The following is a 17,620-nucleotide window of genomic DNA, read 5'->3' as shown; positions in this document are numbered from 1 at the left end:
CGGAAAAGTTTCAATCAGAATTCCTACTTGTGAGGCACCGGAAAACTCACACAGAAGAAAAACCATATGATTGTCTTATGCCTGAAGATGTCCTTCCTGGCCAGCCGAAACGTGGACTCCAGGAAGGACGTCTCCGTGATGTCAAAGCTCCGCCCATGGAATTCCCTATTGGGATTCCCCACCTCCGTTTGAGTCTCCTGACCGGCCAACAACTCCACGGCTCTTCTGGCAAGGTGACAGCCGGGCGGCGGGGCTTCTCGGCGGCCACCCGAACGCCGAACCCGAACTTTTGCCGAACTTCCAGGTTCGGCGTTCAGGGGAACGCCGAGAAGCCCCCTGGCTGTTTCAAAAGGCGACAGCCGGGCAGCGGGGCTTCTCGGTGGCCTACCGAACCCGAACTTTTGCAGAACCTCTGGGTTCAGCGTTTGGGAGAACGCTGAGAAATGGCCGGCTGTTTCAAAAGGTGACAGCCGGGCGGCGGCGCCCATTGGAACATTATTTTTGCAATTATTATTTTTTTGCTTGCACGCATTAATTTAGTTTACATTGTTTCCTATGGGAAACATTGTTTCATCTTACGAACTTTTCGCCTTATGAACCTCCTCCCGGAACCAATTAAGTTCGTGAGACGAGGTATTACTGTAACTGTAAATGTGATGACAAGCTTGTCACTTGTTACTCTCAGAATAAAAAAAAATTAAGCCCTTAATCAGGGGATAAAATAATGTGCTGAAGCTGACCAGACTGAGGACATTAGCCAGATGAATACCTAGTAAGCAGATTCTTTTCCCTGTTTTCCTCCCCAAAAACTAAGGTGCATCTTATATTCCGGTGCTACAAGAATGGTGGAAGGTCTTAAAAATAAAACGTATCAGGAAAGACTTAATGAACTCAATCTGTATAGTCTGGAGGACAGAAGGAAAAGGGGGGACATGATCGAAACATTTAAATATGTTAAAGGGTTAAATAAGGTTCAGGAGGGAAGTGTTTTTAATAGGAAAGTGAACACAAGAACAAGGGGACACAATCTGAAGTTAGTTGAGGGAAAGATCAAAAGCAACGTGAGAAAATATTATTTCACTAAAAGTAGTAGATCCTTGGAACAAACTTCCAGCAGACGTGGTTGGTAAATCCACAGTAACTGAATTTAAACATGCCTGGGATAAACATATATCCATTGTAAGATAAAATACAGGAAATAGTATAAGGGCAGACTAGATGGACCATGAGGTCTTTTTCTGCCGTCAGTCTTCTATGTTTCTATGTGATTGCATGGCCCCAGGACACTACAACTGTCTCAAATGTGAGTCAATTGTCAATCATCTTTATTGTAATCACATGACCACGGGGATACTGCAATGGTGGTAAATGTGGAAAATGGTCATAAGTCACCTTTCCAGTCCTATCCTAAAACTTCAAATGGTCACTAAATGAAATGTTATGTCCAAGACTTCTGTAAGAAGTGGGCACCCACTCCTCTCCTAGAAAAATGAAATATTCTAAGAAATATTAAAAAGGCAGAATATTATGCTTCCCTGGATGTGAAAAAGAGAAACAGGCTCCTGGAAAATAGCCCCCATCCTTGTTAATGGCCCAGGAAGACAAAAGACTACAACACAAAAGAACATAGAAACATAGAAGACTGACGGCAGAAAAAGACCTCATGGTCCATCTAGTCTGCCCTTACACTAAACTTCAGGTCCAGAGTGATGGATTAAGACAGGACATCATAGAAACATAGAAGACTGACGGCAGAAAAAGACCTCATGGTCCATCTAGTCTGCCCTTATGCTATTTTCTGTAATTATCTTAGGATGGATATATGTTTATCCCAGGCATGATTAACCCTCTGCCCATATCATCACATGGCACTTGGGAAGATTACATCACCAAGCAAGTCTCAACCAATTTTGGGACACAGACAGCCTACTAAATTAGTTAAGACTCCCGCCTCCTGAGAGTCTGACAGCCAATGGGATACATTTCTTGTACAGGAACAGGAAACTCTTTTAAGGCAGGGACAAAGGGAGTGTATAAATCTATCTCTCCATTCCATATGCCTTTTTGTGCATTACCTCAACCCATGTGATCCTGTTCCTTAATAAATCTTTCCAGGCCACTTCCATAAACCCAGTGTCTTTTCCCCTACTTGGAACGAACCCGGAAGGATATTCCTTCCAATACTACCTGTACATAATTGAGTGTCATAGTATGGCTTCTCCTAGCAGTTTCATGCAGACATTAACAAGGAGCAGTGAAGTCATTGAGCTCTGAGGCACCCAAAATTGCAGGCGTCAGGATTTGGCCCTTTTTCTGCCCATACAGACTGGAACCAGGCGAAGAGGTCGAAGTAGAACAAGTGTAATAAAGTTTATTTATTTATTAGATTTGTATGCCGCCCCTCTCCATAGACTTGGGGAGGCTAACAACAATAATGAAACAACATGTAACAAATCTAATATTTAAACTAATTAAAAGACCGTTATTTAAAAACCGAACATACACACAAACATACCATGCATAAATTGTATAAGCCTAGGGGGAAGGGAATATCTCAATTCCCCCATGCCTGACGACAGGTGGGTTTTAAGGAGTTTACGAAAGGAGAGGAGGGTGGGGGCAGTTCTGATCTCTGGGGGGAGTTGGTTCCAGAGGGCCGGGGCCGCCACAGAGAAGGCTCTTCCACTGGCTCCCACCAAACAACATTGTTTTAGTCGACGGGACCCGGAGAAGGCCAACTCTGTGGGACCTAACCGGTCACTGGGATTCGTGCGGCAGAAGGCGGTCCCGGAGATAGTCTGGTCCGATGCCATGAAGGGCTTTATAGGTCATAACCAGCACTTTGAATTGTGACCGGACATTGATCGGCAAAGTTCCTCCCATTTCCTGTCTCCAAAGCCTGTCTAGAAGGATAGGGTCATTGTTATTGAAACCTGATGAAAGGTCTAGGAGGGAAATAATGACTGTATCCCTTCTATCTCAAATCCTCCAAAAGCTCATGAGAATTGCAATTTGCAACCAATGCCGTTTTGGTGATCTGTCCTGGCCTGAAACCAGACTAAGTTACTTTCCTCCTGCCCTGCTCTTTCTCCGGGTGAATTGAAGTCACAGGCTGCCAACCTTTCATTGCCCTCTTCAGATGCAAATAGAAAAGAGCTTCAGCTGCAGCAATGCCTTGAACTGCTCTACCAGGAAAACCTCTCATGGTTTTCTTATGCATTACAAACTGCTGCTGAAGGCATAAAACCTGCCAGGATGCCAACTGTTCAGATGGGAGAGCTTGGAAAAGAAATAAGGGTGGTTCTCAGGTTGCAACAAGACCAATTGGCCCCTGAATACCCATTGCTAAGCAAGGATGGGGCACCAATAAGAAAGTACCAGTCTTTATAGCTAAACTGGGCAATAAGAGAAAATAAAATCTCAAAAGAGACAAGCAACAGTCTTAACAGCTTTGCTACTTTGCAGAGGCAAGTTTTCAGGAGTTTTTCCCCTCAGGAAAATTGGCGGGAACCAAGTGAGCTGCACTTTCTCTTTTCCTATATGCACGTCATTTCTAGCCCCGTCTCCCCGAAAAGGGCGCTTTAGTTGCTGTTTCTAGCAAGCGAAGCTTCGGATTCAGCTGCAAGGACAATTTTGAAAGAAAGAGTTTGGGATGGAGCCTCAGAGAGAAAAGCTATCGATGAGTTCGGTGGGACTTGATAGCAACTTAAAGAAGCAGGGAATCAATGAGAATGTGTTCAAACGCCTTAGGGTAGAACGAACATGCCCTTCCGCCATTACATCACTAGATGGCGGGCTACAGAGAAACAACACTCGGTACAGCGGCAGCTGAGGTATCCTAGGGAAGGGGCTGAAATGATAGAGTAGTCGATTGCCAGACCGGAGGTCACGGGAGGAACAACTACCACTTCCGGCTCAGGAGGATGGCGTCAGTGGAGCGTCTTGTACTGTTTGAAGGGTCGGATCCTGGGAGGTGAGTGGAGGGAAGGTCGGAGGAGAATCCGGGAGCAAGTCGGGTCCTTCGGGTTCCTCCACGGGGCAGATGCGGGGGAAGCAACGAGGGAGAAACGTGTTGTCTGCTGCTACATATTCTTTCCCTTCCCAAATTTTATTCCTCTGGGGCTGCATCATTTATAACTGCTGCCTGTGATTTTTTGCTTTTGCACACCGGGAGACGCATAGATCGTCTACATACATTCATAGGTGTGCATTCCTGTGCTCAAATGCCTGCGTACACGAACATATTTACCCAAGCGAAAAATTTAAGTGTAATATTCTACCATATACCTGCTTGAGAAGGGAGCTCGACTAGAAGACCTCCAAGGTCAACTCTATTCCGATTGAAAAAGAGAATATTATGATGGTGTTAGTATTTGAATTCTGAGGCTGCACTATTTAAAACTGCTGCCTGTACTGGCTTCTGTATGCCAAATCAATCATAATTAATATCAGAGGTTAAAATAGAATTTTAATATTTGCTTTTTTATGCTAATACTGTATATGGGGTGGAGATTTTTGTTTTTTTGCTGCTTTCATGTGTCCTGTGACCATTTTTGATGCAACTAACACATTTATATTAAACTTACAGAGGGAACGCCAAGAGGAGCACTCTGGACAACATAAATGAGCGGCGGCATTAAAATAGAAAATAAAGCATCAATCAAAATCTTTTTCAGTTTCTCTGTAGAGTGTCAAAACTCTTCTTCCTCAGCAGATGAGAGGAAAGTGAAAGAGTAATAATAATAAGTTTTGAGCTGGAAAAAATAGAGCAAAGAACTGAAAAAATACATTAAGTAAGAAATCAAGGAGGATAATATTTAAATAAAGAATTAGTGAGAAACAACTTGAAGTCAGTAGGAAGAAAAGGTTCCATGTATAGCCAAGATTGGCAGACATTAATTAAAACCTTTGTGGAAGGAAAGAATGGCTTTAACCAAACAACCACTAAGCAAGAGACCAGAAATATTTTTCTCCTCCTCAAAAATCCAAAAATATCAGCATTGGGAAAACCCCTCAGACTGCCTAATGTGGGAAAAACATAGATTGCAGGTCACATCTGATTCTGCACAACAGGATCCATCCAGTGAAAAGCCGTACCAATATTTGGAGACTTGCAAAAGCTTTTATCGGAAAAGCTTCCTCAAGATTCATGGAGGAACCCATCTTGGAGAGAAGCTCTACCAGTGTTCCCAATGTGGCAAAAGATTTAGCATTCATTCCCATCTGGTGAGACACAAGAGGAATCACACAGGAGAAAAAACACATGAGTGCCTGTTTTGTGGGAAATGTTTCCGTTGGAATTCCAACCTGGTGGTACACCACAGGACACACACAGGAGAAAAACCGTATAAATGTAGTGATTGTGGAAAAGGTTTCATGCAGAGTTCTACGCTTGTGATACACCAGAGAACTCACACAGGAGTCAAACCATTTCAGTGTCTGGATTGTGGGAAAACTTTCAGTCAGAATTCCAACCTGGTGACACACCAGAGAATTCACACTGGTGAAAAACCATATCAGTGTCTGCATTGTGGGAAAGGTTTCCAGCAGAATTGTAAGCTTGTGATACACCAGAGGACTCACACGGGAGAGAAACCTTATGAGTGTCCGGATTGTGGGAAAGGTTTCAATTGGAATTCCGAGTTGGAAATACACCGGAGGACTCACACTGGAGAAAAACCATATGAGTGTCCTGATTGTGGGAAAACTTTTCAGCAGAATTCAAAACTTGTGAGGCACCAGAAAAGTCACACGGGAGAGAAACCATATGAGTGTCCAGATTGTGGGAAACTCTTTAGTTATAATTCGAGCCTGGTGATACACCGGAAGACTCACACTGGAGAAAAACCATATGAGTGTCAGGATTGTGGAAAAAGTTTCCAGCAGATTTCTAAGCTTGTGATACACCAGAGGACTCACACAGGAGAGAAACCATACAAGTGTCCCGATTGTGGGAAAGGTTTCAATTGGAATTCCGAGTTGGAAGTACACCAAAGGACTCACACAGGGGAGAAGCCATATGAGTGTCCTGTTTGTGGGAAAGATTTTAGTAGTAGGTCTAGCCTTACAAATCATGTAAGGTTACACACAGGGGAGAAACCTTTCAAGTGTTCTGATTGTGGGAGGTGTTTCACACAAAATTCCTCTCTTGTCGCACATAAGAAATTCCATATGAGGCAAAATCTGATGCGTGCAGAGGAATCTTGAATTTAATTTCTCTTTGGAAGCCTAGTTGAGAAATTAACCATTTAATTTATTGCCTTATTCTTTTTAGTCAAACATGTCTTAGACCAGTGTTTCCCAACCTTGGCAACTTGGAGATATTTGGACTTCAACTCCCAGAATTCCCCAGCCAGCAAATGCTGCCTGGGGAATTCTGGGAGTTGAAGTCCAAATATCTCCAAATTGCCAAGGTTGGGAAACACTGTCTTAGACTAATACGTGAGTGAGGAGATCTGAGTGTAAGGACTTGCTTCTCCTTTCCCAAGAACATATAGACTCTTGAAATGTATTATTTCCAAAGGAACCTTTTATTAAGAAGTAATAGTAGGACAGGCAAAGCAGACTCTAAATTTTCTCCCTAACTAAACCATTAGAAATAGGGCTCTAAATCTTTCCAGAATGTGGATTCAACTAATGTGCAGGTGTGAAGATGTTTATTGTAGCGGCTCTCCTGAGAAACAGATAAGGATCCGTTCCCATGGTTGTCTTCCTCTTTCAACAAACTGATACAATCCACATGGCCCTTCTTCCTTATTTCATTCCCCAAAGGATGAAAATACTCCAGGGCACTTAGGTGCCAGGACAAAGGTTATAAAATACAGTTTGTCCCCATGATCCCCTCTCCTTCCATTTGAATGGCAGTACAGTGATACCTTGTCTTACAAACTTAATTGGTTCCAGGACAAGGTTCTTAAGGTGAAAAGTTTGTAAGACGAAACAATGTTTCCCATAGGAATCAATGGAAAAGCGATTAATGCGTGCAAGCCCAAAATTCACCCCTTTTGCCAGCCAAAGCACCCATTTTTGCACTGCTGGGAGTCCCCTGAGGCTCCCCTCCATGGGAAACCCCACCTCCGGACTTCTGTGTTTTTGCGATGCTGCAGGGAAATCCCAGCAGGGGAATCCCAGCATTGCAAAAACGAGTGCTTAGCTTGCAACGGAAGTCTGGAGGTGGGGTTTCCCAGCGAAGGGAGCATCAGTGAAATTGCAGCAGCGCAAAAACCCGGAAGTCCGGAGGTGGGGTTTCCCATGGAGGGGGCCCTCGAATCCCAGCAGCGCAAAAACGGGTGCTTCGCTGACAACGGAAGTCCAGAGGCGGGGCATCCCGACGGCGGTGGTGGGTTTGTAAGGTGAAAATAGTTTGTAAGAAGAGGCAAAAAATTCTTAAACCCCGGGTTTGTATCTCGAAAAGTTTGTATGATGAGGCGTTTGTAAGACGAGGTATCACTGTATCATGTTAAGGATCTGACATATCACTCTTCTTAGAAAAGAGATAGATCCACCTGGAAGAGATTTTTAAAAATCATAGAATTTTAGCAACGTTTTTGAGTGTATTCGGTGTGGAATTTCTTTAAGAGTTTTGGAGTGCTGTTATGTCTTTTGTCCACCCACTCATTTTGGGAAGAGGGTAGGTGTTTCCACGCTGTAGGTATTGGGCTTTCCCCTGATGGACTGTAGAATTGAGGATGTCTTTTATTTCAAAATGCTTTTCACCCTCAACCATTATAGGTGTATGTGGTGCATGGATTTGAGGTCTAAGTGAGGATGTAACTTCTCTTTTGACAGGCTAATGTGAAAGACTGGGTGTACTTGTCTGAATGTTTTGATGACTGCTAATACTACTGTCACTGGGTTGATGATCCTATTGATTGGAAATGGTCCTGTGAATTTTGGCCTTAATTTCTTTGAGCATTGTAGTGTTCGCAAGAATTTTGTGATAAATATACCCTATCACCTATTTTTTAAATACTTCTCTAGCATCATTTAGGGCTAATCTGATTACAGGCCAAGTGTTTTGTAAGGTTTCCATCCATTGTTTCAGGCAAAGGATGGTATGTGTTTCTGTTGCTAATTAATAATAATAATAATAATAATAATAATTTATTAGATTTGTATGCCACCCCTCTCCGAAGACTCGGAGCGGCCCACAACAGTGATAAACAATGTGACGAATCCAATATTTAAAAACATCTAAAATACATATCATTAAAACCATACAACTCAATCATAGCATACATAAACTATATTAGCCTGGGGATACCTCAATTTATTTATTTATTAGATTTGTATGCCGCCCCTCTCCGTAGACTCAGGGCGGCTCACAACAACAATAAAGCAATATACAACAAATCTAACAATTTAAAAGTCACTAAAAAAACCCTTATTAAAAAGCAAAAACATACACACAAACATAACCATGCATAAACTGTATAGGCCCGGGGGAGGTGTCTCAATTCTGCCATGCCTGATGACAGAGGTGGGTTTTAAGGAGTTTACGAAAGGCAGGGAGGGTGGGGCTAATTCTAATCTCCGGGGGGAGCTGGTTCCAGAGGGTCGGGGCCGCCACAGAGAAGGCTCTTTCCCTTGGTCCCGCCAGACGACATTGTTTAATCGACAGGACCTGGAGAAGGCCAACTCTGTGGGACCTAACTGGTCGCTGGGATTCGTGCGGCAGAAGGCGGTCCTGGAGATATTCTGGTCCAATGCCATGAAGGGCTTTATAGGTCATAACCAACACTTTGAATTGTGACCGGAAACTGATCGACAATCAATGCAGACTGTGGAGTGTTGGTGTAACGTGGGCATACTTAGGGAAGCCCATGATTGCTCTCACAGCTGCATTTTGCACGATCTGAAGTTTCCGAACACTCTTCAGAGGTAGCCCCATGTAGAGAGTGTTGCAGTAGTCGAACTTCGAGGTGATGAGGGCATGAATGACTGTGAGTAATGACTCCCTGTCCAAATAGGGTCACAATTGGTGCACCAGGTGGACCTGGGCAAACACCCTCCTCGCCACAGCCGAAAGATGGTGCTCTAATGTGAGCTGGGGATCGAGGAGGATGCCCAAGTTGCAAATCCTCTCTGAAGGGGTCAATAATTCCCCCCCACCCCCAGGGTTATGGACGGACAGATGGAATTGTCCTTGGGAGGAAGAACCCACAGCCACTCCGTCTTATCCGGGTTGAGTTTGAGTCTGTTGACACCCATCCAGACCCCAACAGTCTCCAGGCACTGGCACATCACCTCCACTGCTTCGTTGACTGGACATGGGGTGGAGATATACAGCTGGGTATCATCTGCGCACTGATGATATCTCACCCCATGCCTCTGGATGATCTCACCCAACATTTTCATGTAGATACTAAATAGCACGGGGGAGAGGACCAACCCCTGAGGCACCTCACAAGGGAGAGACCTAGAAGTTGACCTCTGACCCCCCCACTAACACCGTGACCGACCGGAGAGGTAGGATGAGAACCACTGTAGAACAGTGCCTCCACTCCCAACCCCTCCAGCCGGCGCAGAAGGATACCATGGTTGATGGTATTGAAAGCCGCTGAGAGGTCAAGAAGCACCAGGACAGAGGATAAACCCTTGTCCCGGGCCCGCCAGAGATCATCCATAATTCGTTCCGTGACGAGGTTCTTAAGTAGAAACGTTTGTAAGTAGAAGCAATTTTTCCCATAGGAATCAATGTAAAACCAAATAATGCATGCAAACCCATTAGGAAAGAAATAAAAGCTCGGAATTTGGGTGGGAGGAGGAGGAGGAGGAAGAGGAGGAGGACAGTCGCTGCCAAAGGAAGAAGGTGAGATGAGGGGAATCAAAAAAATCTGAAACTTTAAGGCTTAAAAAAATAAATAAAGAGGCGGCAAGGAGGAGTAAGCGCCTCTCATACACCCAGTACGAGGCTACCTCCCATGCACTGTGACAGAGAGAAACCCAGGCGGGTGAGAGGGGGAGCACCACCGAAAGGCTCCTTTGGCAGCCCGGAAAAGCCCGAGATGGCCAGGATTAAACGGGGAATGGCAGGAAACTGGCCGGGCCTTTGTGTCGCTCTCACATTTCCTGGGATTTTTTTCCGGGCTTGGGTTCTTAAGTAGATTATGGTTCTTGAGAAGAGGCAAAAAAAATCTTGAACACCCGGTTCTTATCTAGAAAAGTTCTTAAATAGAGGCGTTCTTAAGTAGAGGTACCACTGTACATTGCTAAGCAAGGATGGTGCACCAATAGGAAATACCGGGCTTCAAACTAAATTGGGAAGAGAAAACAAAACCCCAGAAGAGACAAACTACAGCCTTAAAACAGATTTGCTACTTTGCAGAGGCAAGTTTTCAGGAGTTATTTATTTATTTAACTTATTAATTAGGTTTGTATGCCGCCCCTCTCCGCAGACTCGGGGCAGCTAACAACAACAATAAAACAACATGAAACAAATCTAATGAATGAATTTAAACCTGCCTGGGATAAACATAGATCCATCCTAAGATAAAATACAGAAAATAGTATAAGGGCAGACTAGATGGACCAGGAGGTCTTTCTGCCGTCAGACTTCTATGTTTCTATGTTCTATGTTTCTAATATTAAAAATGACTAAAAACCATTATTATTATTATTATTATTATTATTATTATTATTATTATTATTATTATTTATTGGATTTGTATGCCGCCCCTCTCCGCAGACTTGGAGCGGCTAACAACAATGATAAAAAACATGTAACAATCCAATTTAATAAAACTAAAAACCCTTATTATAAAAACCAAACATACACACAAACATACCATACATAACTTGTAATGGCCTAGGGGAAGGAATAACCTAACTCCCCCATGCCTGGCGACAAAGGTGGGTCTTGAGTAATTTGCGAAAGACAAGGAGGGTGGGGGCCGTTCTAATCTCTGGGGGGGGTTGATTCCAGAGGGCCGGGGCCGCCACAGAGAAGGCTCTTCCCCTGGGGCCCGCCAAACAACATTGTTTGGTTGACGGGACCCGGAGAAGGCCAACTCTGTGGGACCTTATCGGCCGCTGGGATTTGTGGGGTAGAAGGCGGTTCCGGATATATTCTGGCCCAATGCCATGTAGGGCTTTAAAGGTCATTACCAACACTTTGAATTGTGACCGGAAACCGATCGGCAGCCAGTGCAGGCCGCGGAGTGTTGCAGAAACGTGGGCGAATCTAGGAAGCCCGATGGCTCTTGCGGCCAAATTCTGCACGAAACCAAACATACATACAAACAAACATACCATGCATAAATTGTATAGGCCTAAGAGGGGGAAGGAATATCTCAGTTCCCCCATGCCTGATGACAAAGGTGGGTTTTAAGGAGTTTACAAAAGGCAAGGAGGGTGGGGGCAATTCTAATCTCTGGGGGGAGATGGTTCCAGAGGGTCAGGGCCGCCACAGAGAAGGCTCTTCCCTGGGTCCCGGCAACCGACATTGTTTGGTCGACGGGACCCGGAGAAGGCCAACTCTGTGGGACCTAATGGGTCACTGGGATTCGTGCGGCAGAAGGCGGTCCCGGAGATATTCTGGTCTGATGCCATGAAGGGTTTTATAGGTCATAACCAACACTTTGAATTGTGACCGGAAACTGATCGGCAACCAATGCAGATTGTGGAGTGTTGGTGTAACATGGGCATACCTAGTGAAGCCCATGATTGCTCTTGCAGCTGCATTCTGCACGATCTGAAGTTATCCTGCACACTCCCCACCCCCATCCAATTGCCTTGCTTCCAGCCACTTTTCCCCAAGAGGGAAAAGTGGCTAAAACCAAGGCAAATGGAAAAAAATATCTTTTTCCCATTTTCACGAAATTTCTAGCCCTCTGCCTCCTAGAAAATGGTGCTTTCCTTTGATTTAGTTGCAGCTTCTGGCAAACGAAACTTCGCGGTCAGCTGCACGGACAAGGAGTGCCCTCTTGGGAGATCTGAAAGATTCGGGAATCGTTGGCGTGGAACCACGGAATCAATGAGAACATCTTCAAACGCCTTCTGGTAGAACGAGCATTTCTTCCGCCTGATGGCGCTAGATGGCGCGCTATACTCAGTACACCGGCGACTGAGCTAAGGGGCAGAGGCTGAGATTGAAGTGATTGAAACATTAGAGTAGTAGATTGCTAGAGCGGATGTAGAGCGAGAGAAAGAGAGGAGGATGCCAAGGGCAGAGGACTTCCTCTTCCGGCTCAGCCACTGGAGGATGATGGTGTCGGCGGAGCCTCTTGTGTTATTTGAAGGATGGAAGCGGCTCTCGGGAGGTGAGTGGAGGGAAAGTCGGAGGAGAAGCTGGTAGCAAGTCGGGCCTTTTGGGTTCCTCCACGGGGCAGATCCAGAGGAAGCAACGAGGACGAATCGTGTTGGCTACTGCTGCTACATATTCTTTCCCTTCCCAAATTTTATTCCTCTGGGGCTGCACCATTTGAAAGTGCTGCCTGTGATTTTCTGCTGGGAGATTTAAAAATATATTTATTTCATGTTTCTTAAACAGCAGCTTTCATGTACCTGTAATTTTCTGGTGATTTTATTAATAGGTGGTTTTCCTGGGAAGCAAGAAGTTTCATGAGCAAAACGAATGTTTTATACACTGCTCAAAAAAATAAATGGAACGTTTAAACAACACAATATAACTGCAAGTAAATCAAACTTCTATGAAATCAAAATGTCCACTTAGGAAGCAACACTGATTAACAAGCAGTTTCACATGCTTTTGTGCATATTCAACTTTGTACAGAACAAAGTATTCAATGAGAATATTTCATTCATTCAGATCTAGGATGTGTTATTTGAGTGTTCCCTTTATTTTTTTTGAGCAGTATATATTGAATAGCAGTTGGCCACCATTTCATCTATTTAGCATCCCCTTCTAAACTTAGATCAAACTATTTGAGCAAATTAACTTTGGGACATTTTGCATACTGAGATACACAGATATTGTCCACATAAATTTATAGGTATGCAGCCAAACATTTAAGTGTAATATTCCAACATACACTTGCTTGAGGAGGGAGATGGACTAGAAGACCTCCAAGGTCCCTTTCAACTCTACTCGCATAGTTCCCTCTAAGCTGAGCAGTGAGCAATCGCTCACTTAAAAATCATCATCAACTCAGAGTTTTCCAAACCTGCCCAGAAGCCGAGAGGGAAAGAGTGAGAGGGAAGGAGAGAGAGAGGAAGAGAGGAAGAGAGAGAAACAGATAGAAAAAAGAGAGGAAGGAAAAGAGAGAAAAATAATGGGATTAAGGAAGAGAGAAAGAAAATCAAAATCTAGTTTGAAACTAGCTCAACTATTTAAGTGGCATTTTGATATTGATAGAGTTGCCCTATTATGAGCTCACTGTTATAGACACACAGTACAGTGTTTTATTTTGAAATTCTCTGAGGCAAAACAGGGTGGGTTTTTTTTTGTTTTTGTTTGTTTGTTTACTTACTTACGTACGTACTTACTTACTTACTTACTTACTTACTTACTTACTTCCGTTCAGACACTATACTCCCCCCCCCCAAAAAAAAAATTAGAGGGAACACTGTCTACTCTGATTGATTGACTGATTGATTGAAATTTTTTTTTACGTGGCATTGATATTTGAACTCTGATCTTGTTAGGCTTCCATATGCGAAATCAATCATAAATAACATTAGAGGTTAAAACAGAAATTTTGTTTTTTCATGCTAACGTATGGGATGGGATTTTTTAAACAACAATGAAACTAATGCAGATTAAAAATTTTATTTCATATTAATGAATTATTGGGTTTTATAGGCTGCCCAACTCTTTACCGACTCTCCTTACGGATTTTTATTTATTAGATTTGTATTTGTATTTCTTAAACATCCATGTCCACCAGCTTTCACATACCTTTTTGTTCCTTGATTTTCCGTGATTTTATTGACATGTTGTTTTCCTAGAAAGTGAAGAATTTCAATGGCAAATGCATGCTTTAAATCCTGAGTAGGAATTGGGCACCATTATTGATAGGTAGTATTTCTGGGAAGAGAGGAGCTCCTTCAATAGGAGTTGGGCATCATTTCATCAATTAGGGTTCCCCCACCCCCCTTTCTAAACTTAGATCAAACAATTTGAATCAATGCACTTGAAACGTTTTGCACACCGAGATAAGCATAGATTGTCAATATACAGTGTTCCCTCGATTTTCGCGGGGGATGCGTTCCGAGACCGCCCACGAAAGTCGAATTTCCGCGAAGTAGAGGTGCGGAAGTAAATATACTATTTTTGGCTATGAACAGTATCACAAGCCATCCCTTAACACTTTAAACCCCTAAATTGCAATTTCCCATCCCCTTAGCAACCATTTAGATTATTATTCACCAGGGTTATTTATTAAAGTTTATTTAAAAAAATATTTATTAAAGGCGGACAAAAGTTTGGCGATGACATATGATGTCATCGGGCAGGAAAAACTGTGGTGTAGGGAAAAAAACCACGAAATATTTTTTAATTAATATTTTTGAAAAACTGTGGTATAGACTTTTTGCAAAGTTCGGACCCACGAAAATCGAGGGAACACTGTACATTCATAGGTGTGCATTTCTATGCTCATTTAAGTGTAATATTCTACCGCACATCTGCTTGAGGAGGGAGCAGGACTACAGGACCTCAAAGATCCCTTTCAATTCTATTCTGATTGCCTGATTGTAAAACATAATTTTAGAGTTTGGTTTTCAGGCTAATATATGGGATGGGGTGGTTTTTTTTCTTGCTTTCATATTTCCTACAGCCATTTTTAATCAATAATGAAACTAACCCCTTTTTATTAATATTACAGAGAGAGAGGATGCCAAGAAGCGCACTCTGGACAACAGAGAATGAGAAGCAACATTAACGTGCCAAATCATTCAAAATTATTCTCCAATCCGTCTAGAAAGTTTAAAAACTCTTCTTTAGCAGATGAGACATGAGGAAAAGAATAACAGGAACAACCTTCGAGCTGGAATAAATAGAGCACACAGAACTGGGGGAAAAACTATTAAATGAGAAATTAAGGAGGATAATATTTAAATAAAAGCGAGGAACAAATTTAAGTCAGTAGGAAGAAAAAGGTTACGTGTATAGCCAAAATTGGCAGGCATTAATTAAAGCCTTTGAGGAAGGAAAGGATGGCTTGAACCTAACAACCATCACACAAGAGATCAGAAATATTTTTCTACGCTCAAGAATCCAAGCCTATCAATGTTGGAAAAATCCCACAGACTGCCTAATGTGGGAAAATCACGGTTTGGAGATGACATCTGATTCAGCACAACAGGATCTGTCCAGTGAAATGCCATACAAATGTTTGGAGTGTGGGAAAAGCTTCACTCGGAAAAGCTTTCTCATGATTCATGAAAGAACCCATACTGGAGAGAAGCCCTACCAGTGCTCCTTATGTGACAAAAGATTTAGTATTCATTCCAATCTTGTGAGACACCAGAGGACTCACACAGGAGAAAAACCGTATAAGTGCCTGGATTGTGGGAAAAGCTTCCGTTGGAATTCTAACCTGGTGGTACACCACAGGACACATACAGGAGAGAAACCATATAAATGTCTTGTCTGTGGGAAAAGTTTCTTTCGGAATTCCCACCTGGTGATGCACCAAAGAACTCACACAGGGGAAAAACCATTTCAGTGTCCAGATTGTGGGAAGAATTTCCGTGAAAATTACCATTTGGTGGAACACCAGAGAATACACACGGGAGAGAGACCACATAAATGTCCTGTTTGTGAGAAAAGCTTCACTCGAACGTCTGACCTAGTGATACACAAGAGAACTCACACAGGAGAAAAACCATATCAGTGCCCAGATTGTGGGAAACGTTTTAGTCGGAGTTCCTATCTAGGGAAACACAAGAGGACTCACACTGGGGAGAAACTCTTTGAATGTCCTGTTTGTGGGAAAAGTTTCAGTCAAAACTCCAGCCTAGTCGAACATCAGACTGCACACACAGGAGAAAAACCACACAAATGTCCTGTTTGTGGGAAAAGTTTCAGTTTAAATTCCAGTCTGCTGATACACCAGAAAATTCACACAGGAGAAAAACCATACGAGTGCCTGGATTGTGGAAAATGTTTCATTCAGAGTTCCTGCCTAGTGAAACACCAGAGGACTCACACAGGAGAAAAACCATATGAATGTCCTGTTTGTGGAAAAAGTTTCAGTCTGAATTCCCGTCTGGTGATACACCAGAGAACTCACACAGGAGAAAAACCTTTTCAGTGTCCGGATTGTGGGAAAGGTTTTCATGAAAATTCCAACCTGGTGGAACACCAAATGACACACACAGGGAAGAAACCATACAAATGCCTTGTTTGCGGGAAAAGTTTCATTCGGAATTCCCACCTGGTGATACACCAGAGAACTCACACAGGAGAAAAACCATATCAGTGCCTGAATTGTGGGAAAAGTTTCCGTTGGCATTCCAACCTGGTGGAACACCAAAGGACACACACAGGAGAGAAACCATATAAATGTAGTGATTGTGGACAAGGTTTCAATCAGAGTTCTAAGCTTGTGAGACATCAGAGGACTCACACAGGAGTAAAACCATTTCAATGTCCGGATTGTGGGAAACATTTCAGTCAGAATTCCAACCTGGTGATACACCAGAGAACTCACACTAGAGGAAAACTGTATCAGTGTCTAGATTGTGGGAAAAGTTTCCAGCAAAATTCTAAGCTTGTGATGCACCAGCGAACGCATAAGGGAGAGAAACCATATCAGTGTCTTGATTGTGGGAAAAGTTTCCAGCAGAATTGTAAGCTTGTGATACACCAGAGGACTCACACGGGAGTTAAACCATATGAGTGTCGAGACTGTGGGAAAGGTTTCAATTGGAATTCTGAGTTGGAAGTACACCGGAGGAGTCACACTGGAGAAAAACCATATGAATGTCCAGATTGTGGGAAAGATTTTAGTATCATGTCTAGCCTTATAAATCATGTAAGGTTACACACAGGAGAGAAACCATATGAGTGTCTAGATTGTGGGAAAAGGTTTAGTCATAATTCGAACCTGGTGATGCACCGGAAGATTCACACTGGAGAAAAACCTCATGAGTGCCCAGATTGTGGGAAAGGTTTCCAGCATAATTCTAAGCTTTTGACACACCAGAGGATTCATACAGGAGAGAAACCATACGAGTGTCCAGATTGTGGAAAAGGTTTCAATCGGAATTCCCAGTTGGAAATACACCAAAGGACTCACACAGGGGAAAAACCATTCAAGTGTCCAGATTGCGGGAAAGATTTCACTAGTAGGTCTAGCCTTAGAAATCATGTAAGGTTACACACAGGGGAGAAACCATTCAAGTGTCCAGATTGTGGGAAGTGTTTCGCACAAAATTCCTCTCTTATTTATCACAAGAAATTCCATATGAAGCAAAATTTGAAGGGAGTAGAGGAATCTTGAATTTCATTTCTCTTCTTTCTTTGGATGTCCAGTGTCAGCTCAGGTGAGCCTGCTGGGCTGGTACTGTCATTTTCACTGGGGGGGGGGGGGGGGGGGGGGGGAGCAAGGCTGTAACCTAATACAGTGATACCTTGTCTTACAAACTTAATTGGTTCCGGGACGAGGTTCTTAAGCTGAAAAGTTTGTAAGACAAAACAATGTGATGTGAGCCG

General features: G+C 43.2%; 1 protein-coding gene across 1 annotated transcript; it reads left to right on the top strand.

Annotated features, from left to right (window-relative positions):
* The first annotated feature begins 3,907 nt into the window (after positions 1-3,907).
* On the top strand, positions 3,908-17,489 carry LOC139163091 (zinc finger protein 208-like). The gene is made up of 3 exons (XM_070744031.1): positions 3,908-3,973; positions 4,589-6,080; positions 15,350-17,489. The coding sequence occupies exons 2-3, from the start codon at positions 4,924-4,926 to the stop codon at positions 17,406-17,408; spliced, it is 3,216 nt and encodes a 1,071-aa protein (XP_070600132.1). The 5' UTR covers positions 3,908-3,973; positions 4,589-4,923; the 3' UTR covers positions 17,409-17,489.
* The last annotated feature ends 131 nt before the right edge of the window (positions 17,490-17,620 follow it).

The sequence above is a fragment of the Erythrolamprus reginae genome, chromosome 2, assembly GCF_031021105.1.
Source record: "Erythrolamprus reginae isolate rEryReg1 chromosome 2, rEryReg1.hap1, whole genome shotgun sequence".
Classification (NCBI taxonomy): domain Eukaryota; kingdom Metazoa; phylum Chordata; class Lepidosauria; order Squamata; family Dipsadidae; genus Erythrolamprus; species Erythrolamprus reginae.
Note: the sequence above shows the minus strand (reverse complement) of the source record. Positions and strands in the feature narration are given on the sequence as shown.

Bases quoted from the DNA above. Each gene is read 5' to 3' on its own strand.
- LOC139163091 (XM_070744031.1), top strand. From the start codon at position 4,924: ATGGCTTTAACCAAACAACCACTAAGCAAGAGACCAGAAATATTTTTC. The intron at 6,081-15,349 runs GTTACACACAGG...GATTCATGAAAG, and splicing joins AGCCTTACAAATCATGTAAG to AACCCATACTGGAGAGAAGC.